This window comes from Microcebus murinus, chromosome 11 (genome assembly GCF_040939455.1).
Source record: "Microcebus murinus isolate Inina chromosome 11, M.murinus_Inina_mat1.0, whole genome shotgun sequence".
NCBI classification, from domain to species: Eukaryota; Metazoa; Chordata; class Mammalia; order Primates; family Cheirogaleidae; genus Microcebus; species Microcebus murinus.
Window position 1 is genome coordinate 746,914 of NC_134114.1, and position 23,706 is coordinate 770,619.

At 58.5% G+C, this 23,706-nt stretch overlaps 1 protein-coding gene across 2 annotated transcripts; it reads right to left on the bottom strand.

The window, feature by feature from the left end:
- Positions 1-294: 294 nt before the first annotated feature.
- Positions 295-22,798, bottom strand: CLPTM1L (CLPTM1 like). Of its 2 annotated transcripts, none has more exons than XM_012774123.3 (17): positions 22,420-22,798; positions 22,008-22,108; positions 19,998-20,187; positions 18,460-18,605; positions 17,396-17,474; positions 14,665-14,782; positions 14,343-14,437; positions 12,367-12,451; positions 11,081-11,184; positions 10,365-10,430; positions 9,284-9,334; positions 6,432-6,514; positions 5,823-5,857; positions 4,732-4,787; positions 4,605-4,649; positions 3,757-3,872; positions 295-879 (listed from the first exon to the last, which is right to left on the bottom strand). In XM_012774123.3, the coding sequence occupies exons 1-17, from the start codon at positions 22,579-22,581 to the stop codon at positions 795-797; spliced, it is 1,617 nt and encodes a 538-aa protein (XP_012629577.1). In that variant the 5' UTR covers positions 22,582-22,798; the 3' UTR covers positions 295-794. The 2 variants fall into 2 exon arrangements, with proteins under 2 accessions (XP_012629577.1, XP_012629576.1); XM_012774122.3 differs by having other exon boundaries at positions 18,460-18,608.
- Between the last annotated feature and the right edge of the window lie 908 nt (positions 22,799-23,706).

Sequence of the window (23,706 nt, forward strand, 5' to 3'; positions counted from 1 at the left end):
CATCTTTAAAAATACACCTTTCTATTGTACCTCTTTCTCTGCTTTAATCCAGGACCTTTCTCTTCACAGAGATATAATTGACCTGATCAGTCACGATTCCGTGTAATAATTCAGGCTTAAGTAACCAAGGCCTAAGTGTTAAGAGCATTCGTAATTCATGGCTTGTGGCAGCCTCTATACATCTTCTCTTTTTAATCATAAATAAATCTACATTATGTGTTAATTCCTAGAAAAAGGTCAAACTTAAATAAATATCTGACATACTTTCCATATCCTACCAGGTCAAGAAAACTGTCACAGCCAGAAAAATTTATTTTAAAATAGAAACATACATAAAGCTTTAAACAATCAAACTTTAAACAAAAAGGAAAATGCCGTTTGATCCCAGAGTCCATATGGAATGAATTCCATGTGCATTTGAAATTCACATAAGGAGCACTTAAAAAACAACTTGAAATGGAAATTCCACACCCTCCCTGCCCCCCCGGCCCCGGCAGGCTGGGAGCAGGACATGGCACGGCCCGCCCCCGACACCCCTGCTGGGAGCTGCCGCAGCCCGGCGACCGCCAGCGCCAGTTCCACGGCCACGACAGATGCTCACACGTGGCGTCGTGATGCTGCCGGCGCCTCCAAATCCAACACGAGGGGAGCTCGGGAGACGTACGAGAAACGTTCAAAGGAATTTTGGCAACGCAGAAGACGTAACGTCCAGGAGGTTCCACCAGAAACTTCCAGAAATACTCAGTTGCCGATGCAAGCTCTGCGCAGCCGGCAGCCCAGCGTCCAGGCGGTGTTCAGTCTGCGTGCGGCTTCTGCGCGGGCTCCTCCCCGTAGGACTCCCCGAACTCGTTCACTCTGCTCTTATCCACGGGATAAAGCCTGCAGGGACAGACACGGCGAGTCACGCACACCGGCCAGAGCTGTGACCACCTGCGGGGCAACACGTGAGTCTCGGTTCTTTCCAGCAACGGCACGGTAACACGGCCGCAGGAAAAGGCGAAGCGGCGGGGCCTGCTGCCTCCTGTGGGGCAGAGCAGCCCGACCCCCATGTTTGTCGGAATAGGCCGGTGGTGCCGGCTCCTGTGGGGCAGAGCAGCCTGGCCCCCGTGTTTGTCGGAATAGGCGGGTGGTGCTGCCTCCTGTGGGGCAGAGCAGCCTGGCCCCCGTGTTTGTCGGAATAGGCCGGTGGTGCTGCCTCCTGTGGGGCAGAGCAGCCTGGCCCCCGTGTTTGTCGGAATAGGCGGGTGGTGCCGGCTCCCGGCAGAGCAGCCTGGCCCCCGTGTTTGTCGGAATAGGCGGGTGGTGCCGGCTCCCGGCAGAGCAGCCTGGCCCCCATGTTTGTCGGAATAGGCCGGTGGTGCCGGCTCCCGGCAGAGCAGCCTGGCCCCCGTGTTTGTCGGAATAGGCCGGTGGTGCTGGCTCCCGGCAGAGCAGCCTGGCCCCCGTGTTTATCGGAATAGGCGGGTGGTGCTGCCTCCTGTGGGGCAGAGCAGCCTGGCCCCCGTGTTTGTCGGAATAGGCGGGTGGTGCCGGCTCCCGGCAGAGCAGCCTGGCCCCCGTGTTTGTCGGAATAGGCGGGTGGTGCTGCCTCCTGTGGGGCAGAGCAGCCTGGCCCCCGTGTTTGTCGGAATAGGCCGGTGGTGCTGGCTCCCGGCAGAGCAGCCTGGCCCCCGTGTTTATCGGAATAGGCGGGTGGTGCTGCCTCCTGTGGGGCAGAGCAGCCTGGCCCCCGTGTTTGTCGGAATAGGCGGGTGGTGCCGGCTCCCGGCAGAGCAGCCTGGCCCCCGTGTTTGTCGGAATAGGCGGGTGGTGCCGGCTCCCGGCAGAGCAGCCTGGCCCCACAAAGAGTGAGGCCTCGTTTCAGGGAACATAAGACTAGGGGCTTGAACAACAGCGAGGCGACAGCTCACGCTTACGGGGCTTCCCAGGGCCGCGTTAGCACATCACAAGTGCCGTTGAAGGGAGCCGTCCCTTCAACCCCAAGACGCCCCAGAGGGCCTTGCCTGGTCACAGGTTTAGAAACTGAGGCACGATGGACAGGGCCCCTGCAGCATGTAGCTCTGCGCAGCCCCTGACGATGAAATGAGGTTTCGGCTTTAGAGACGGACCCATCTCCCACTGAGGCCTGGTCCCTGCCCAGCACTGTCCCCAGGGCTGGAGCGGGACGCAGGTGCGTGAAAACCCCAGAGAGAACCGGGTTTCCGGGGCTTCAGGGCGCAGGAGGACTCAGGAGCTGCCTGAAGGGCCCCGGCCTGAGAGGGGACCCTGCAGAATGACTGCACCAGGCCCAGCTGCACCAGCTCTCCTCGGCGCAGTCTCTGCCGCTAGGGAAGCCAGGGACCGACACGGGTTCCGAAGCCGGTGCGCTCAGAGAACAAGACCCAGTGACTGCACCTGCACCTGCATGAGCAGCCCCTCCATCAGGGACAGACGCTGCCCTGCAACTCGCAGGGGCGGCGGGCGAGCCGACAGTGGGCCAGGGCACATGCCGGCTCCCGCCCCGCTGTGCAGATGTGCAGAAGGCCCCGGAATAAAGGGTCAGACATATGCACAGAATGACGCCAGCGTGACAGGGTCAGGGGTTCTGGACGGGCTGCAGGGCTGAGGCTGCACATGGGAGGGCGCAGCTGCTCCGAGGGAGCCCACAGGGGACCTGGGCAGGCCCCAGGAGGGGCCGTGGGGAAAGACCCCTCGTGGCAGCCCCTCCCTCCACGCCAGGACCCGGCCCGGGACTGGGCTGACTGAGTGGCTGCTGGTGTCCTTGCTGGGCTTTGCCGCTGGTGGCCTGGGGCATGGCGCCTCCCGAGGGAAGGGCTGCTACAGGGAACCCCAGTCCCCACTGGGGACACAGCACAAAGGGGAGGCCGGACACCAGCCCTGGAGGGGATGCAGCTAGAAAACTTGAGGCTTTGCCTTAGCTGGCAGTCTCCGATCCAAGCACGGAGCTGGGAGGGAGGCGGGATGTGGTCTCGCCCTGGAGACGGGTTCATGGGAGCGGCTGGGGCTCAGGTGGGCTTGCTCCTCACAAAGCTCCGCCCTACTGGGGCCTGGGGCCCAGGTAGCCCAGTGTCCACCAGCCAGAAACGCAGGGCGAGGCTGAGCCCTTCAGGCTCTCCCTGTCTCTGCCACAGCAATGACTGCGAAGGAGCGAACACTTCAGGGACAGAAACGCGCTCACGCTGGCTGGAGAAGAGCGCAGACAGAAATGAGCACGTCTAGAGTGCCGCCACCGTGGGACAGCGGGGACGAGTTCTCGCCACGGCACAGTGCCAGCAACTGCAACCCGAGTGTCAGGCTACCCAGGAAAAGCACCTGCGAGGTGTCTCCCCCTCCCCGATGGAGAGACAAGCGCAGGGTCTACGACCCAGGAAAAGCACCTGCGAGGTGTCTCCCCCTCCCCGATGGAGAGACAAGCGCAGGGTCTATGACGCAGGAAAAGCACCTGCGAGGTGTCTCCCCCTCCCCGATGGAGAGACAAGCGCAGGGTCTACGACGCAGGAAAAGCACCTGCGAGGTGTCTCCCCCTCCCTGATGGAGAGACAAGCGCAGGGTCTACGACGCAGGAAAAGCACCTGCGAGGTGTCTCCCCCTCCCCGATGGAGAGACAAGTGCAGGGTCTATGACGCAGGAAAAGCACCTGCGAGGTGTCTCCCCCTCCCCGATGGAGAGACAAGCGCAGGCTCTACCACGCAGTCGCCGCCCTGCACAGCAGCGCCGCGCAGACGCAGCCCGGCAGGCGCGGACGCCGGCACTCACCAGCGCTGGTAAAGGTAGACCAGGAACACCACGTCGTCCCGGAAGCAGGCCAGCCGGTGCGACGTGGGCATGGTGATGATGAAGGCGAAGACGTCGTCGATGAAGGTGTTGAACGCCTGCGGGGCGGGGAGGGAGGAGAGCCTCACACAGGGCTGGGCCTGCTTGCTCTGTGAGCTGAGACCAAAGCGCTCGACGACAGGCACGCAGTGCCTGTGCCGGCTCCTCACAGCGGCAGCGGGAGAGGCAGGAAGCGCGAGAAGTGCTGCTCTCCCCCGGGGCCCACGGCCCAGCCTCCCACCGCGGGGCTGGCCGGGGCTCTCGCCGTGCACAGAACCCAAAGTGCGTGTCGCGATGCCCAAGCCCAGAGCAGAACTAACTACCCGAGTGTCGCTCGTTCCTCCTGGAGCCCACAACTTTACTCCAGCAACCGCAGCCACGTGACAGCTGACCTCAGCCCTGCCGCGGCGCTGAGGCACCTGCAGCTCCGCGCCGAGTCAGGGCACCGCCCCAAGCTCTGCAGGCTGCACTCCCTACACCCCTAGGGGGCCAGAGTCAGCGAGCCAGACGCCGGGTTACCAGGGCGGGGGGGAGGGGGGGTCCTGTTTGTTTACAAGGGTTGCCAAGAAGGAACATGGCTTTTAACTCAAAACACCTTGTCACCACCACAGTCATGGAACTGTGGTCTTTTGGAGCTTTTCAAAGTTACCCTGTGGCTCTTCACACTTTAAAGGAGATCCCTTGAGACTTCTCAGCTATTTACCAACACGATGGGCTACCGGAAGCGCTTGGGCTGTGACGGCCCTGCGGGAGGTCGTGAGGAGCTGAGCCCTCACCGGGCGGGCACTCACCTTGTAGGTGAAGGCCTTCCAGGGCAGGTGCGCTACCGACTTCATCTGCGACGGGAGAGAGAGCACAGGTCAGGCGCAGGCCGCGGGGAACACAAGGCCGATGCCTGACAGAGCGGCGAGGGCTTACCTTGTAGTTCACGAAGAGCTGCGGCAGCATGAAGAGGAAGCCGAAGGCGTAGACCCCTGCGGAGAGAGACGGCACGCGTGGAGGGCAGCCCCGCGCTCGTGGCCTGCGTCCGAGCACTAGGGCAGAGCTCACATCCAGACAGCTCCGGGGAGTCTGCCTTGGTGTGATGTAGCTTTCCGGCCAGTAAACTTACCAAGAGTCAACGAGGACTCGGAGAGTAAAACTCTCAGGACTCAGCGAAACCCTTGCCCACAGGGCATCGGAACCTTCTGGGGCTGTGTCCTGGGGGGCAGGGGGCCAGCGGGGGACGCACACCCAGGGGCGTGGCAGTCGGGGAGCCATGATGCTGCGTGAGGCAGACGCTGACCCCAGGGCTCTTCCCAATGAGGGGAAGAGCAGGCCACTTCCCAAGGAGAACTTGAAGCTGTGGCCAGGGCAGGGTCCAGCAGGGCAGGGGCTGGGTGGCCATGTGCAGCCCTGCGTGCCCCAGGATGCCGGCTCCTGGTACGGGGGTCACTACCCCGACCTGCTGCACAAACCTCGGCAGGGTCTCTGCGGGGCACCTGTGTGAGGCAGAGCACCTGCTCTGTGCTAAAGAACCAGACACGGCCGGGGCTGCCTGATGCTCACACGCACCTGTCTTCATGAAGAAAACAGACTACAGCCAACTGCTGTGTGACGCTGCCTTGCTCAATGGTGGCTACGCACACCATGGCAGCTCCCATACAGCCCAGGTGCGTTGGGGCCGCACCACCTGGGTGTGAGTTCACTTTGTGATGTTCGCACCACAACAAAATCGCATGATGGTGCATTCTCAGACCGTGACTGCCTCGGTAAGTGACGCCTGCCTGCATGTGTTCTCGGCTCCAGGCCTGGGGGAGCCGCTGTGTCTGACTCAGACAGACCTGGCACCTGGAGCCCAGGCGGGTGTCCTGTGGTGAGCGTAGGGCCCCAGGCAGGTGCCTGCACAGGAGCACACGGGGCATCAGCCTTGAATCTCAGGGTGCCGGGCGCCCAGGGCCACAAGGCAGGAATGACACAGGCAGCTTCCACTGCAAACACTGTCACCAAGACGGGGACACGTGACTCACCGTTGACAAAGCTGTTGATCAACCAGGAGTACCAGCTGGAACAGAGAGCGGTTGTGAGCGTCACAAAAGCCCATCTCCCAAATCTTGTAACGCCTGTGTTAAACTGACTAAACTTTCATTAAACACCCTCTATAAACACGCGTGCACTCTCGCAGGGCTTCTCGGGCTGGAAGACACCGCCCACCTCCCTGCCGGGGACACAGAACCTCCCCACGGCCCGGCCCTCTGCTGCCCAGGGCTGTGCCCCCACCTGACCCCCACTCCTAAGAGCACACATGGCCCCGGGCCAGAGCCGGGTCCCTGCTGCCCCACCACAGGGAGGGATGGGGCGGGGCTGGGGGAAGCCGCGGCGCCACCCCCACCTGCACGCAGCACTTGCCCCCGGAGCTCAGCACGGTTTACTCTGAGCTGTTACCAAAATGGATTTCTTTTTTTTTTTTTTTTAGAGACGGGGTCTCGCTCAGGCTGGTTTCGAACTCCTGACCTTGAGCAATCCGCCCGTCTCGGCCTCCCAGAGAGCTAGGATTACAAGTGTGAGCCACCGCGCCCGGCCCAAAATGGATTTCCAGTTGAGCAGTCGGAAGGAGCGAGGTCTGCGCCGTGCCCTACCTTTTATACTTGATGTTGAGGAGTGAGTAGACGGCACCCCCGATACAGAGAGGGTACAGCAGGTAGGACAGGTACTTCATGGCCTGCCGAGGACAGATTCCCAGTCAGACACGCCCACCCCAGACCCCTGGCAGGTGCCTCACTGAATGTGGTGACAGCCAGGGAGTGAGTGAGGAAGACTTGCCTATAGGGCCAAGTCCCTGTGCTTACATATCAGTCCAACCACAGAACGCTCAACGCCAAGAGCAAGCCCCAAGGTGAACTGCAGATGTCGGTTAACAACGTATGGATTCTGGCTCGTTATGAACAAACAACAAACCAACCACCCCACAACAGATCAACAAACGCAATGGGAAGAAATCTGAAGATATTTCCAAATTGCGTACTGAGAGCGCCTCTAGGAATAACGTAACTGCACTACTGAGTGTGTTTACCTTGATTCGAGCTTCACTATAATCTCAATAAACACTGGAATGTAAACTGACCACCATTAACCCAAAGAGCTGAAACCATTCCTGTGCAGAAATGTTTTACTAATTCCAACCGAAACTTCTGGCCACACAACGGCAGTGTGGAAAAGCCGCTGCCCCAGATGTAGGGCCCACCCTCCAGGCCCCAGGGCCACCAAGCCCTCGGTGACAGCCGGAAGTCAGCCGGCTGCAACCACAGCAAACGAGCCTGGCACCTCGTGGGTAGCATCTCACAGATAATAACAACGTTCCCAACAGTATAGGAGACGGAGGTGCAGCTTCACCTGCCAGGCCCGTCCCTGTGAGTCCCTTTCCTCCCAGTGAGAAACTTAAGTTTGTTTGTTTTTTTTTTTTTTTTTTTTAACAATGCTATGACTGTGCTAGAGAAACTTAAGTTTGGAGGATTCACTCCTGGGACGCCTGCTCCAGGTGGGCTGAACATAATTCCAAGGAAACAGCTTCTCCACCAAGTGTCACAGTGAGAACAGCACCTGCCAGGTGTCCCCTCGAACAGCTTCCTGAGTGTCACAGTGAGAACAGCACCTGCCTGCTAGGTGTCCCCTCAAACGGCTTCCCCCATGAGTGTAATAGTGAGAACAGCACCTTTTTGCTAGGTGTTCCCTCAAATGGCTTTCCCCCGAGCATCACAGTGAGAACAGCACCTGCCAGGTGTCCCCTCAAACGGCTTCCCCTCTGAGTGTCACAGTGAGAACAACACCTGCCAGGTGTCCCCTCAAACAGCTTCCCCTCTGAGTGTCACAGTGAGAACAGCATCTCCTAGGTGTCCCCTCAAACAGCTTCCCCCGAGTGTCACAGTGAGAACAGCACCTGCCAGGCGTCCCCTCAAACAGCTTCCCCCTGAGTGTCACAGTGAGAACAGCACCTGCCAGGTGTCCCCTCGAACAGCTTCCCCCTGAGTGTCACAGTGAGAACAGCACCTGCCAGGTGTCCCCTCAAACAGCTTCCCCTCTGAGCGTCACAGTGAGAACAGCACCTGCTAGGTGTCCCCTCAAACAGCTTCCCCCTGAGTGTCACAGTGAGAACAGCACCTGCCAGGTATCCCCTCAAACAGCTTCCCCCCTGAGTGTCACAGTGAGAACAGCACCTGCCAGGTGTCCCCTCAAACAGCTTCCCCCTGAGTGTCACAGTGAGAACAGCACCTGCCAGGTGTCCCCTCAAGCAGCTTCCCCCATGAGTGTCATAGTGAGAACAGCACCTGCCAGGTGTCCCCTCAAACAGCTTCCCCTCTGAGTGTCACAGTGAGAACAGCACCTGCCAGGTATCCCCTCAAACAGCTTCCCTCTGAGTGTCACAGTGAGAACAGCACCTGCCAGGTGTCCCCTCAAGCAGCTTCCCCCATGAGTGTCACAGTGAGAACAGCACCTGCCAGGTGTCCCCTCAAGCAGCTTCCCCCATGAGTGTCATAGTGAGAACAGCACCTGCCAGGTGTCCCCTCAAACAGCTTCCCCCTGAGTGTCACAGTGAGAACAGCACCTGCCAGGTGTCCCCTCAAGCAGCTTCCCCCATGAGTGTCATAGTGAGAACAGCACCTGCCAGGTGTCCCCTCAAACAGCTTCCCCTCTGAGTGTCACAGTGAGAACAGCACCTGCCAGGTATCCCCTCAAACAGCTTCCCTCTGAGTGTCACAGTGAGAACAGCACCTGCCAGGTGTCCCCTCAAACAGCTTCCCTCTGAGTGTCACAGTGAGAACAGCACCTGCCAGGTGTCCCCTCAAACAGCTTCCCCCTGAGCATCACAGTGAGAACAGCACCTGCTAGGTGTCCCCTCAAACAGCTTCCCCCTTGATCATCACAGTGAGAACAGCACCTGCTAGGTGTCCCCTCAAACAGCTTCCCCCCTGAGTGTCACAGTGAGAACAGCACCTGCCAGGTGTCCCTTCAAACAGCTTCCCCCTGAATGTCACAGTGAGAACTGCACCTGCTAGCTGTCCCCTCAAACAGCTTCCCCTCTGAGTGTCACAGTGAGAACAGCACCTGCCAGGTATCCCCTCAAACAGCTTCCCCCCTGAGTGTCACAGTGAGAACAGCACCTGCCAGGTATCCCCTCAAACAGCTTCCCCCCTGAGTGTCACAGTGAGAACAGCACCTGCCAGGTGTCCCCTCAAACAGCTTCCCCCTGAGTGTCACAGTGAGAACAGCACCTGCTAGGTGTCCCCTCAAACAGCTTCCCCTGAGTGTCACAGTGAGAACAGCACCTGCCAGGTGTCCCCTCAAACAGCTTCCCCGAGCATCACAGTGAAAACAGCACCTGCCAGGTGTCCTATCAGCGTCTGTGCTGAGCACAGCCCTGCAGACCCTGCTCCCTGGGGTCTTACTCGCCCTGTGTGCAGTGTGTACACACCTAGAACCAGCCGTCACTCACCTGAGTGTCGTACTCCTCGGTTTTCCTCTCGGATTCACTGTAAGTGCCAAACTGTTGTGAAATTCAACACAGCAAAGTTAATCAACTCAGAAGGGATCCGAGCACAGCCCAGCTGACTGGGGAGTGTCACCCACGGCTGTGACGCTGACAGTGCCTCGCCCAGCTGCACTGGCCTGGCTCCCCGTGATGGAACGAGACTCAGGCAGGAGCTTGAAGCCAACCCAAGGCAGGCCCCTTCCGGGGCTGGGCGGGTCTTACAGACTCCCTCCTGCCTCCCCAGCCCCAGGCCCACACCACAGCAGGGCTGCCTGCAGGCGGGAGCGTCCCATAGCAGCTGCTCTACTTGTCGGGTCTACGCAGCGAGAAAGCCTCCTTGCAGGGAAACGTTTCTGACGCTGCTCCAACGCCAGCAAGGGTGGAGCAGTCGCTGGGCTGGTGCTAAACTACAAGATGCCAGGTTGCACCCACCAAGCTTTCTGTCCCAAACCTCACAGCCTCGAAAAGTGGGCACAGCAACTTCCGAGGGTCCCACCTCAGCCAGCAACTTCCGAGGGTCCCACCTCAGCCCGGTCCTCCCACGAGACAGCAGCCCCGAGAGTGTAAACTGCCAGCTCGGGCATCTAACTCCAGCCCCGATGTGCCGGGAGACTTATCCATACGTGGGAACTGGGGACAACTGTCCCTCAGCAGCAGCAGCCACCGCACTTGAAACCGGCTGGACGGCTTCCCCAGCAGTCCCCGCCACCCTGGGGCCTGGTGGGGCCGGGCAGCCCAGCTCCCCTCATTGGGCTGTGGTAGGACGGGGCTGGGGGTCTGCTCTGAACGGCCTTAGAGCCAGGCCCCATCTCGGGAAGATGAGGAATCACACCACCAAGGAGGTCCACGAGGACCTGTGGCACCCACAGTGTACCATCTCCGGGGTACACAGCAGGATTAAAGGACCACCTGCCCTGGGAGGTCAGCGCCTAACCAGGTGCAACACCTGGTGGGCGTGCATAGGCTGGTGGGAAATAGAACCCGGACCAGGGCAGGGGTGGGAGGATGACAGCGCCCCAGAGAGGTGGCTTGGGCAGGAACCTACCTGCAGCTCCGGTCTCAGGCCCCTCCAGACCACTGTCATCTTCAAGGCCTTCTTCACCTTCCACAGCTGGGGAGAAACAGGCCGTGCATTTCAGATCCCAAGGCTCAGGGGAGCCGGGGAGAGCTGCTTGCACAGCAAGGGCAGGTCTCGAGCCTGGGTCACTTGGGCCACCTCGTGCGCCCCCACCTGGCCGCCCCTGCCTTCTGCCCTGTCACCACCCACTGAGCTGCCCCTAGACAGGTGGCAGCCACAGGGCCACACCCACAGGCGCAACACGTGGAGCCTCGGGTTCTGGCTCAGGTTCCTTCACGGGCGGTGAGTGCACAGAGGCCCCCAAGACAGGCTAGGGTCCCACCCTCCCGCACCCAACCCCAGCAGGCCCCTCACAGCGTGGCTCCCTTTGTAAGTCCCCAAACCACCAGGGCCAGACCCAGGGCATTAAGCGACCTTAGCTGCTGTGCCTCAGTCTCCAGCAAAGCACCAGCTTCTCGAAGACCACGCCGGGTGCGGCACGGCTCTGCCGTGCTGCGGCAGTTTACCAAGTACGCTAGAACACCTGGCTTGATGGCGACCTTGTCCACAGACACCATCAGAAAGGCCACCTCCTGTCCCCTGGTGCTTCCAGAACGCGGAGACCACTGGGAGTGCATCGCCACTCCCTAAGCGCCCAGGTCCCAGACCACCTGCCCAGCGCCGGGGCAGAGCCCAGGACTCACCTCGATAGCGGCCCCGATGCCGGCCGGGACCAGCACCAGCAGGCTCGTCTGCTCGTCCAGCAGGAACAGGAAGATGACCACCGTGCTGAAGCAGCGCCAGAGAACTGCGACGGGAGGCCAGGCATGGAGGGAGGTGCGGGCAGTCCTGCCCCCGTGCCCTCGGCCCAACCCCCGCTGCCCGGGAAACCTCGAGTGTCCCCCCTTAGTCCTCATCACCCCGTTTAAGAAACAATAGTGTGGACTACTACGCAGGTACAGAAAACGTTCTCACAAGATCATAAAAGGCCACAAAACCGAACAGTCGCAGGCCAGCCCTGTGAGCATGCGTCTGACCACGCCTACAAGTGCACGGCAGGCAGAGGACACCGAGGGGACCGGCTGGCGGGGACTGGGAGGCTTTCCCCGTCCTCACAGCACCCCTTCCTGCCTGCACAGGGCTCTGGGGTAAACAGAGCCTTGTGTAACGTTGCGCTTCAAAGGCCACGCCAGCTTTCTAAGGTCTTCCTCCCTCCTCCAGGGCCACGTGCAGGCAGGGGTAGCAGAGCCCAGAGCCACGGGACAAGCTGGTCACAGCCACACCACTGTCTGCTGCCCACCCCACCTGGACGCCCGAAAGGCCAGGGTGGGGATCTGGGAGGGAGGCCCTTTCCCTCCCAGGACAGGGGCCCTCAGCCCCTGGTGACACCGCAGGGTCACCTGAGTAGCCAGGACCACTTGGGACCACCCACTTGGGCATGTCTTTTCCACATGACAGAAAAGACTTTTTCTGTTGGAGACACGTGTTCGGGGCTGGCCGACAACTGCGTGGCTGTACCTTCCCTCCCACGTGCTGCCCGCCCTGCCCAGCACAGCATCCGTGTGCTCAGCACCTGCCACCACCCCAAGGGGCACACACGGGGCCTGAGTGAGCGGGAGGACAGCCAGGCTGGAGGCGGCCAGGGAAGCAGGCAGGCCCACGGGCCCAGCCCGACCGCAGGCCCACGGGCCCAGCCCGACCGCAGGCCCACGGGCCCAGCCCGACCGCAGGCCCACGGGCGCCTGGGGAGGTCGCAGAGGCGCAGGCCCCTGCTTCCCACTGCGCAGGCCCACATCCCACGCTCACCGAAGGTCCCAACCACGCCATGGGCTGTGTGGCCACCGGCAGCCACACCAGGGTCACTGTGAGGGCTCAGGATGCCTGACATACGAGGCGTCCCCAGGCCGACCCAGGGTGGCGTGTGCAGCGCTTCTCACAGACTCACTCCTGACACCGGGCCATCAACAGCAGAGCGAGGTCTGACCCCTACCTGCCTTGGTGGACATGCCGATCATGCTCTTCTTCTTCTTCCAGAAACTGATGTCATTTTTAAAGGCCAGGAAATCGAAAAGCAGCTGGAAAGAACAGACGGGAAAGCAGCTCGAGTCTCAACGTGCTCCTAGCACCGCATCCCAACCCCAGAGGCACACCCAGGCAGATGCCCACACCCTGAAGCCACACCTCCACGTGCCCTGCCTGCCACGTCAGAACCGTGGAATTCCAAGGTGGCCTTTCTCTGGGGCCCTTCTAAAATGCTTTGACTGGGATCATGGGGAGGACGCCCACAGAGACGTTGGGATGTCCACTTTCTGCTCTGATTCCTCAGAGTACGTGCTGGCCAGGCACACCCTGCCCTGACCTGCCCCGCCCTGCCCCCAAGCCATGGCTATTTAGGAGGGCAGCCTCCTGCTCTAATGCACAAGCTCATCCTTAGAGACACTTTTTTCCCCCTTTTTAAGAGACAAGGTCTCGCTTCTGTGGCCCAGGCTCGAGTGTAGTGGTGTCATCATAGCTCATTGCAGCCTCCAACTCCTGGGCTCCAGCGATCCTCCTGCCTCAGCCTCCCGAGTAGCTGGGACTACAGGAGCACACCACCATGCCTGGCTGAGACGTTGCCCTTTTAATAAAAATCATAACTTGATTTCTCAATATGGTTTTGGCAAGTTTTAGCTTGACTGGCAGGCAGCCAGACTCCCAGGCACTCAAAACCAGCGCTGATGGCATGGCCTGGAGCCTCCTCACCTTCCCACCCTAGTCAGGAACCCAACCTGATAGCCATGACGGCTTCCTCCTAGCAGCTCCAGACTCCGTGTACAGAAGTGAGGGTACAGCAGCCCCCACTTGTACACGTATGGAGCTGAGGGCACGGTAGGCCCTACCAGCACATATATGAAGTGAGGGCACGGCAGCTCTTACCTGCACAGGTATGAAGTGAGAGCATGGCAGCCCCCACCTGCACATGTATGGAAGTGAGGGCACGGCAGCCCCCACCTGCACATGTATGGAAGTGAGGGCACGGCAGCCCCCACCTGCACACGTATGGAAGTGAGGGCACGGCAGCCCCCACCTGTACATGTATGGAAGTGAGGGTACAGCAGCCCTCACCTGCACAGGTATGAAGTGAGGGCACGGCAGCCCTCACCTGCACAGGTATGAAGTGAGGGCACGGCAGCCCCCACCTGTACATGTATGGAAGTGAGGGTACAGCAGCCCCCACCTGCACACGTATGGAAGTGAGGGCACGGCAGCCCCCACCTGTACATGTATGGAAGTGAGGGTACAGCAGCCCTCACCTGCACAGGTATGAAGTGAGGGCACAGCAGCCCTCACCTGCAGTTCTGTTGTCTATGGCTTCAGTCACCCACAGCACAGTACAGTAAGATATTTTCAGAGTGAGACCACAATCATGTAACTGTCATATTGCTACAATTGTTCTCTTGCTAGTATCATTCTTAATCTCTTATTGTGCCTAGTTTATATGTCAGGCTTTATCCTGGTGCACACATGTAGAGAACACACAGTGTACATAGGGTTTGGTACTACCCAGGTTTCAGGCACGCACTAGGGCTCTTAGAAGGTGTCCCCAGAGGATAAGGGGACCACGGGATATACACAGGCCTGATCTTTCAAATCTTGAAGTCATGTAGAATTCATACGATGAAACAATTTAGTAAATGCATTCATTATTCTCACTGATGGGGACACCACTCAAAGCATTTTGGATCTTTCCCAAACTGCCCCAAAGCCAGCAAAGGCCAAAGTCACAGGTGCTGTGGCCCCGTGAGCCAGGAGAAAGGGCTGGGGCTGCTGTGCCCATGGAGTGCTACTGGGTGGCGGGAAGGCGCAGGGCCGCGGGGGCAGCCCACGTGAACCCCAAGCCCAGTGACCCAGTGGTGCCCGGCGCCAGGGAGCCTCCCCGCTGCCTGCGCCTCTCGTGCCCCGACCAGGGCACAGTGGACAACTCACATGGAAGGCAGCGACAAAGAAGGTTAAGGCCAAGAAGTACAAGTTGGTGTCCACGAAAATGCCTTTGACTTCATCGGCGTCCTTCTCTGAAAACCCTGCAGAGGAAGAGATGCAACGTGAAGGGCGACTCCAACCGCCCAACGTCAGATGGCTCCCGATGCAGAGAACGCAAACCTCGGTAGCAGCAAAGGTTCACGTGACCGAAACGGTGGCATTTCAAACATTACATTCTTAATAACCCAAATTTCCACGTAATCAAGCAGGTCGTTTCCACACAGATAACTGGAGATCAAACGCCGGTGAGCCCGGAAGCCGCACGCACCGAACTGCTGCAGCGAGTACACGGCGTCCTGCATGTGGATCCAGAAGCGCAGCCGCCCCAGCGAGACCTTGTCGTAGGACACGGTGAGCGGCAGCTCAGTGGTGGAGCGGTTTATGACCTGCGTGAGGAGAGCCACACGTGAGAACACACCACCACATGTGAGAACACGCCACCAACGCAGATGGGGTTGTAGCTGCCAGCCTCACTGAGCAGGTCCAGTCTCCCCAGCGTCCTCGCACAGCGCGGGACACTGTGCCTCTTCCTACTGCTCAGGTCACCGAGGCTGGTCCAGCAGGAACCCCACGCCTGGGCCCCCACGGCCAGGCCAGCTGGTGACTGCACTGCCCCTCTCCCATCACACTGAGTCCTGGGGGGAGTCCTGGGTTCCTCTCTCTACCCACCCGAACCCCATATCCCTTCCAACAGCATCCCCCTGAGGTCAGGGGCACCAGCAGCACCCCACCGTCCATGTGCGCCCCTCGACTCCCCAAGTCACATAACCCACAGGCACCTCACTGAGGGAGGGCGGGAGCAGAGCATGGCCTGCACAGTCGCAGCACCTGTCCCGGGAACCAGAGGCCAGGCGGAGGACACGCACAGCCACACGGGCGAGGTGCCCTCGGAGCCTGAAGGACGGAGCAGGGGGCAGAGGGGGGATGTGGGGACACTGGAGAGCTTCGGGAAGAGGCAGCCCTGGGCCCAGCTCCTGAGGACGCACAGAACTGGGGGGGGGGGGGTGCTTGAGGAGCAAACGCTTGGTCTGGCCGTGCACGGGCCAGGTCCCAGGGTAGCAGGGGGAGAGGGCGCGGAACAGGGTTCACCAAGGCGAGCCCACACCCGACAGCACACGGGCAGTGACCGCCCCCACGGGTCCAACATGCACAAGTGCCACATTCCAAGTGCTGGACCCTCCAGCGAAGCTGCACTGTCCGACCTGCCTGCCCTGACGCATACCCTCAGCCCCGCTGGAGTTGGCTGCCGGAATCACGCCAGGGTTGACCAGATGCCAGGCCTGAGCATCCCGGGCACCATAGCCCACGTTGGGTGCCAGATGCAGCACATGGCCTCAGTGCAGGGGGCGGCAAGCTGCTGGCGGCACCCAGCAGGCCGTGCCCCGCTTCCTGCTGTTCTCTAAAGACGGCATCCCCTGAAAATTGGCTACAAATGAGACAAAGCAACAGTGCCACATAAGAACGTGGCTGGGGAAAAGCTGGCCACTGAACACTCGTTCCTGCAACTGTCAATGGGGCTCTCCCCAAACCACACAGCGAGGGTTAAGACCAGGCGCTCCTTAGGAAAACGCAGGCGCTCTGCAGACGCTGCTCTGCAGCCTCCAGCCTGACAGATCTGCAGACGCACACCCAGGACATCGACCGCATCCATCCTCTCACGACCCGGTGTTTCCCAAGTGCCTGCCAGGAGCCAGCAACAGGAGGCCTGACACCGGGTGACCGGGGTGGGCGCTGTGCATCACAAAGCACCATGGTGTGCCTTTCAGCGGAAACTGGAATGACCTGAGGTTTGCAGACAGCACCAGGCACACTCCAGAAAACAGAGAAGGGAGCCATGCTGCAGGGAGACCGCGCGGGGAGGCTGAGCAGAGCCAGACCTGCTCACCAGCCACTGATGGCCCCGGCCCAGCTGACAGGTCGTGCGGGGGCAGGCGGAGCTCCACAGAGCAGAGGACCCCGTGTCGGGGACCACAGCGGCACCAGGGCTGTGGTTCCTCCACACCAGTCAGCAGGAGCTGGTAGAGTCTGGGCAGGCATCTGAGCAGCCGGGTGCCAGGCGCTGCTGAGCAGCCGCTCACCCTGGCAAGCTCCCACTCTCCCTGAGGCTCGGTTTTTTCACCTATGAAATGGGGACTGCATCTGCTTCAGTCACCAAAAGCTGTAAGAGAAAGAACTCGTGGCCTGGCTTCCAGAGACGGCTCCCAACGGACAGCAAGAGGTTAGAACTCAGCTCTTTGCTTCTATGTGACCCTAGCCCAGGAGGTCACCTCCTAACCCCAAACAACCTCACCTGTGCAACAACCTCACCTGTCGTATGAGGAGACAGCACCACTGCTCCTCATACAACTGCTGAAGTGGTCACAATGTGCTTGGCACAGTGCCTGGTGCATACTAACATCAAAGATTAACCACTTTTATTGCCCTCACTATCAGCCAAAGGTCGGCCACACTCCAGCTACTCTCAAAGCAACCCGTGAAGAAATGGGCACCGTCACTGCCTGAAGCCACGAGGCCACTATAGTCCGCAGGGCGGCCACTTCCCACAGGCCTCTCAGCCTGTCAGGGCAGGCCCAGGAGTCCGAGGCAGGGCCTGGGACACACCCCTCAGGCGTCCTGCGCAGGCCCAGTCCTGCGGGAGCTGTTTCCCAAGATGCTTTCCGAGCTGACCCAGGCATCACGTCAGAACACGCACGCAGAGGCTGTCTCACACGGCACTTGGGCACCTGCACTGCCCAGGTTATCTTCTGAGAGCCTTTCACTAGGGGACTCAGGAGGGAGAGTGTCGGGAAGACCCCTCACTGGCCAGCAGCAAACCCAGAGCATGACCAGGTCCACGACCCCGTCAAGGACTCGCACGTCGGAGGCAGCACTTCCCACCACAGCTACAGCTCTGCGTCGAGCCGCCCCAGCAACGCTGAAGGCCGGCCAGGGCAGAGGGGACAGCCACCGACCGGCCATGGGCGGGTGCCTGGGCCTCGGCAGGCAGGGGGCTTGCTCACCATCAGGTCCTTTACCCGGTTGCTCAGCTGGTCGATGAACAGGATGGGCAGGTAGTGCACAGTCTTCCCCAGCTGGACCCTGCGGGCAAGCACAGTTCCCTATGGTCAGCAGGACGCCTTTCACCTGCGGGTAACCTGAACATATCCAGAAGCCGAGTCTCCCCCGAGAAAGCCCACTCAGCACCATCTTCAGTGGCTTCTTGGTGACAGTAGGCCCAGGATACAGCCTCCCAAAGAGAAGCATCCAGCAATATACACCTGCGTGAGCTGCCACCCTCCCTTGCACAGCTGTAGCCACAGGCAGGACAGGCCCCTGTGGCCACTAGGAGGTGGGGGGATGATGGAGCCTGGGGCCTCTGTGCATGGACTCGGGGGTCCCATAACACGGAGGTAGACCAGGAACGACCACCTGCCACCCGCACCTGGTGTGGCACGGCTGGAGAAGGGTAGCGCAGCTTTTCACTGGGTGACCGTTTTTGTACCTTTTACGTTTAGTCACATGTATCACATATTTAAAAATAAGATGAAAAATTTTAAAAAGAACATAAAAACCCCGTGACAATACCCCAGGCATTACTGATGTGGAGAAAGGCGATTCTGAGCGTGGCCGTTTCCAGAGGTTGCGGGGCGGTGCATGAACAGGGCTTCCCTGGGGCTCCCCAAAGGGCACAGACAGTGGTAACTGAGCTGACCAAACAAATTAATCTCAATAGCTATGTTTAACTAATGACAGCAACTGATACTAAAGTAAAAATCTGAAGGCAAATTTTAAGTAAATGTACACATGTTAAGATAAACAAATGAGGTGAAGAGGTGCACGGCGCCTCCCTCTTTCCCCCAGCAGAAGCCCTCCCAGGAGCATAGGGCAAGAGGGATCCGTTCGAATCTCATTCATTTCCCTCCGATCCTTGCTGGGAACTTGGGTCGGTGTGACCTGTGAGAGCCGGGGGGGATGCTGGGGCCAGGCGCCAGGTACAGCACCGGTGGGTGCTGGCTCGCCTGGGCCGGTGGCTCCCACTCCTGCCACCGCGCCACCCACTCCGTCAGCCCAGGGCGGCACTCACATCTTCATGTACCGGTGCACGTCGGCCGGCAGGGAGGACCCGTCGAAGACGAAGTTGTCCACCATCACGTTCAGCGTGAGCCTCGGTCTCCAGTGAGAAACCGGCTCGTCCAGGGCGCTCGACGGCTTCTTCTCTGCCTCGATCTGCTGCTGAAGCAGAGGAAGACAGAGGTGGTGCCAGGGAGGAAGGTTCTGTCGGGGGGGCCTGGGCAGCAGGGCGGTCAGCAGCGTCACCATGCACAGACCGGCCACCCAGGCGGCCGCAATGTGGGAAGGAGCCCACTGGGGAGGGGGAACCTACAGCTACTGGCTCCCCCAGACCCTCACCGCATGCCCTCTTTCCTTCTCTCCCCAGAAGCCGGGGGAGCCATCCTGCAACATGTGGTCGTGAGTGCACCAATCCCTTTTTTAGGGTGCCAAGCTAAGCAGGCCCACCTCTGGGACCCTGGACAGAGCAAAAGCCCCATGATCTTGGCAGCGGACGGTGAGTCTGGAGGTAACTCAGCCCTCGGTGCTGCGGAGACTAAATAGGAGATGGCGTGTAAACCAAACGTGTGAGGTTGTCTGGGAGGAGTGGTGTGGAGGGTTAGGCGTCGATCCCCAATAAAATTAAATTCAGAAAAGAAACTCTGACAGGGAATCCTTTTTCCAGACCTGATAAATTCTATGAAACAGTATCATTTCCTGAAGACACACTATGATATTTAGTTAGCTGTAATAATTTACATCGAAGATGGTTCTCCAAATAGAGCAGCAGCTCACATTCATTCACACTTGCTACATTCCAGACAAGGCTCCAATGCTGCACGTCTATCCCTCACTGTCTCCTCAGCATGGCTATGAGGGCCAGCGCAGCCCTGGGACAGGCCAGAGCTGGCGCGGGCAGGATTTTCAAAACCTGCCCTCAACCCCAAGGTGTTTGGAAAAAATTCAAGGCCAATTCCTGAAAAGCTGACATCTTTCTTCCTTTGTAAATTATCTCAACTTCTAGTCAACACATATGTTGGAACTTCCTTGTCTTACCCATGGCCGCATTAATGATCAATTATGTGAGTTTCAGTTTTTCTTTGCATGCAGCTCTCTACAGAAGTATAAAATGTAACTTGTACACATACTTTTTCGATACTTTTGGATTCTGAGAATAAACATCTAAGGATAGGCCAGTCCTACACATGATATCGTCTGAGCCCCACTCTAAGTGACGGCTCCAGGTGAGAAGGGTGTCGTGAGCTCTGCAGGACCCAGTGGGAGGGGACAGGTGCTCCCCAGGGACTGAGAAGGCCCAAGGCCTGAGAGGGAACCTAGACAAAGAATACTGGTCATCACTTAAATTGTCCCCAATTTGATTTAAAATTGATCTGCAAACCTTTAGGAAATTATTCAGCTGAAAGGTAGAAATGCATGCCAGTGACATCCACATGGCTTCGCTTTCCAACAAAGTCACTACAGCCTCAACCTCGGCTGCCTGTGTGGAAAAACACACACCAACTCTAAGTGGGAGCACGGGCTCCTGCAGACAGCAACAGGGAAGACCCTTACCTGCACGGCAGGCTCCCCTGTGAGCAGGTTGACTTCTTCTGGCTTGGGGACCATGTAGGTGGTCAGAGGACTGACGAGGTGCACCTGTTTCCCGTCGTGCCATGGCAGGATCCCGGCGTGGTGGAGGAAGATGTAGGCGTACAACGTGCCATTGTTCCTTGTTTTCTTTGGTACAGAAACATTGACTGTCCTAAAACAGAACAAATTATCATCCCATCCACACACGTATCATATTCCATGTCTATACACACGGAAACCACTCAAACAGCTTCATAAATGATGCTGTTTCAAGTCAACTAATTTTAGTTCAGAAGTACTAAAAATGAAACTCACCTGCCTATGACTTTACTAATAATAGCCCAAAGGCAGATGTGTCCTAAGTTGTAACTGAAAGAGGAGCCAGTGCTTCCTGCCTCCAGCTCGTGAGGCTCAGAGAGGTCATAACTCACCCGAGGTCACGGACCTAAGGTGGCCAGGTGGAAACCGGCACCCGGGCCTGGCCGGGACACTGGCTGATTTCCACAGCACACTAAACGACACAACATCAAAGTCACAGAGGGAATGTTCAGACCCAAGTCTCACAAACTAAGTTTAGCCACATATGCTACATGTGCTTCTTTGACACTATTGGAAACGATCAGAAATTTAATGTGGTAGTTTTTTGGGGTTATAGTTTTAAAGAAAGATGGCAGACCATTAGCCACAAAAGACCAACTCTCAGGCCTCTGGCTGGCCCCGACTGTGCCAATATCCTAGAGGCACACCAGGTAGAGGTGCCACCAGCTGGCATACCTCCAGGCCTCAGCCCAGGTGCCCGGCTGCTCACTCGCACTGCACGGCTCACCTCCATGCTGCACTAGACACACACCTCCCTGCTTAGGATTCATCCTTCCTCTTTACAATCTCATGGCTGAAGTTCTAAGTAATTCCCGCCACAGTGGGACACAAAGGAATATGGACACCCCAGCACCCAATATAAAGAGTGTGGCTCAGGTACCACAACGTCTGATGGCTTCGCTCAGCAGCGGTGTGAGGCTTTGCCCACCTTCCTGAGGGCACTGCTGGTGAGATGAACACTGAGCTGCCAAGGCAGCTACCAGGGGGCTGAGCCAAGGGCACTCACTCCTCTCCTCCTCCAGTCTATCTGTCCTCACTGACTGGCACAGGGGTATTCACACCTGTGAAATGTAACCCAACACAGACATGTCCTGAGCATTTTTTAAAAATGTGGCTGCTGTAAGTGAAAGCTGAAAGAGCCAGCACTTCCTGCCTCCATTTCACAAGGTCTCAGGGCTGGGGTGGCCAGGCAGAACCTGGCACCCAACGGCCGGCTTCCCCTCCCCAGTGCATTGCCTCCAGCTGTCCCACTGGGGTTTCCTGACAAGGAGGCATTTATTCCAGTACAAGGTCTCACAGTTTCATCACTCTCATCTGACACTCCCCAGGCATGAAGAGGAAAAAGGTAGAATCGCAAGAAGCAAATGTTTAAAATTATACCTGAGTTTAAGAAATTAGAGCCATATGTTAGATGCAATTTTAAAAAGTTACCCTACATATCTGCACATTGTCTGATTTATTCTAACATCACATGTCACTAATGAATTTCTGCAAAATTGTTTCCTCCACCCCATCCCTTTTCCTTTACAAGTAATTTACATAAACTACTTCTACCAGAAAAAGACAAGTTGCCCACAACTGTGTAAGAGCTCAGTTCTCTACCACAGCATCTGAATGTGACACCTGCTTCCACTGGAACCGTCCCCCAGGCTGCAGCTGTGCATCCCACTGCCATAGACATTAGTGTGTGCTACCTTCGAAATCACACCTGCATCATCTACTGTCAAGTCTGAATGCTTACATGCCAAGTACAGATCTCCAGTTAAAACCTCCCACCGCTTTGAAGACATTAGTAAGGCTGTTTCTCCAAGGTAAACTTAACACTAAACCATAAGCAATCCAAACATTAATAACATTTATCCTGTTGCTGGCACCTTTGTCCTACACCCATACCTTTCAAATTTGGACTCCACGTCGAAGTCTTCCACATTCAGGACTAGGTCGATGTTGTTCTCAGCACCAAGGTTGGACCGCGTGGTGGTGTACACACTCAGCTGGAAAGGGGCGTCAAGAAAGTTAGCTGGGCAAGGCTCCGGGCAGAGCACACCCCCCAGGAACAGGCACACCGGAAAGCCGGTAGCGGGACGGGGACAGGTTCCACCCCAGTTCCACGCAGCTCGGGCCTGGGCAGGACGGCAGAGTCTGCTATGCGGAGTCTGCTCTGCAAAGCAAGAGCTGCCAAAGCGTGAAGTCGGCAGGGGACCGACAGGGCAGCGGCTAGACCGACCGGGGCGCCTCCCACGCGGGGTGACCAGGGCCTGGCCGCTGCGCCTCCAGCCGGCCGCCAGGACAGCCCGGCGCTCACCTGCAGCTTGGGCCTTCGCGCCAGGTACGGCTGGATGCAGTTGGCGTCGCCGGCGCACGGACGGGTGTAGACGATGCCGTACATGACCCAGCAGGTGTGCACCACGTACACCACGAACACGCCCACCACCAGGCTGGTGAAGGAGCTGCGGCCGCTCCACATGGCGCCGCCGGCCCGGTCCGCGCCGCGCCCAGCCGGCAGCTCCGGCCGCCGTCGATCACGGGAGAGCCGCCGTGCGCCGCCGCCACCGCCGCCGGGGAACGAACGCGCTACGCGCCGCGGGCCCCCGGCCGCCCCGCATGCTCCGGCCGCCACCCGACCTGGCGCTTCGGGATTCGCCGGCCCGAACGCCGCTTCCGGGCCCCGCCGCCCGCCGGAAGTGGACGAGCCGCGCGGCACTCTGGGAAGCGGCGATCGGGCTGCGCACGCGCACGCGCACGTCCAGTGTGCGGCGCGGCGTTTGACGTCACCGTCCGCGCCGCCCTCCCGGCTTGTGCGGGAGCCCCAGCAACATCCCGACCCGAGAACTCCGGGACTCCCAAGTGGGGTGAAATGTTAACATCTGGGTGTTGACGGGAGAAAATCCACGCTGTAAAATAATTCAAAGAGGTTCATTTTGAGCCGAGTGCCGCTGGCGGCAGCAAGTGGCCTCAACAGGTCCTGCGGCCATGTCCGGACGCGCGGCTGCAGCGGGTTGTAGAAAGGCGGGACCTCTGGGGGGCTTACAGGTTACAGGCGGGTTCAGAGCTTTGATTTGTGACGGGTTGAAGAGAGGAAGCTTTGCCTTGTGAAGGAGGATAAAATCTTGACCCCCTCCACCTGCCAGAATAGACTCCCTCTTGGTCAAGGGGCCCCAGAAATACATTAAGGCTGAGTTGCTGGCAATGGGAAGGAAGGTCAGACCTGCCTCGTCCTGCTACCTTCCCTCTGGGAGATGTCCTTTGTGACTCATTGGCAGGCCTAAGGCCATGCAGGACAAAGCCGGAACCACACCTGCAGGTCCTCAATCTACTTAATAGATCACTTGAGTCTGGGTATTTGTTCCTGGACTTATCTTTGATTAACAGACTTACTTAAAATATTTCAAACCTTTAGACAAAGTTTCATTTTGTTAACGGAAAAAAAGCCAAACTCTGTAAAGTAGTTTTAAAAAGATTTACCAGCCACCAGACATATTTGTTGTCCTAATTGAGGACCCACAGGTGTCTTGCATACCCTTAGGCCTATTAATGGGTTACAAAGGATATCCCCAACAAGAGAGGGGTGCATGATGAGGCATATCTGACC

Bases quoted from the DNA above. Each gene is read 5' to 3' on its own strand.
- CLPTM1L (XM_012774122.3), bottom strand. From the start codon at position 22,581: ATGTGGAGCGGCCGCAGCTCCTTCACCAGCCTGGTGGTGGGCGTGTTC. The intron at 9,335-10,364 runs GTAGGTTCCTGC...ATTTCACAACAG, and splicing joins GCCTGAGACCGGAGCTGCAG to TTTGGCACTTACAGTGAATC. The intron at 4,650-4,731 runs GTAAGCCCTCGC...CTCCCGTCGCAG, and splicing joins AGCTCTTCGTGAACTACAAG to ATGAAGTCGGTAGCGCACCT.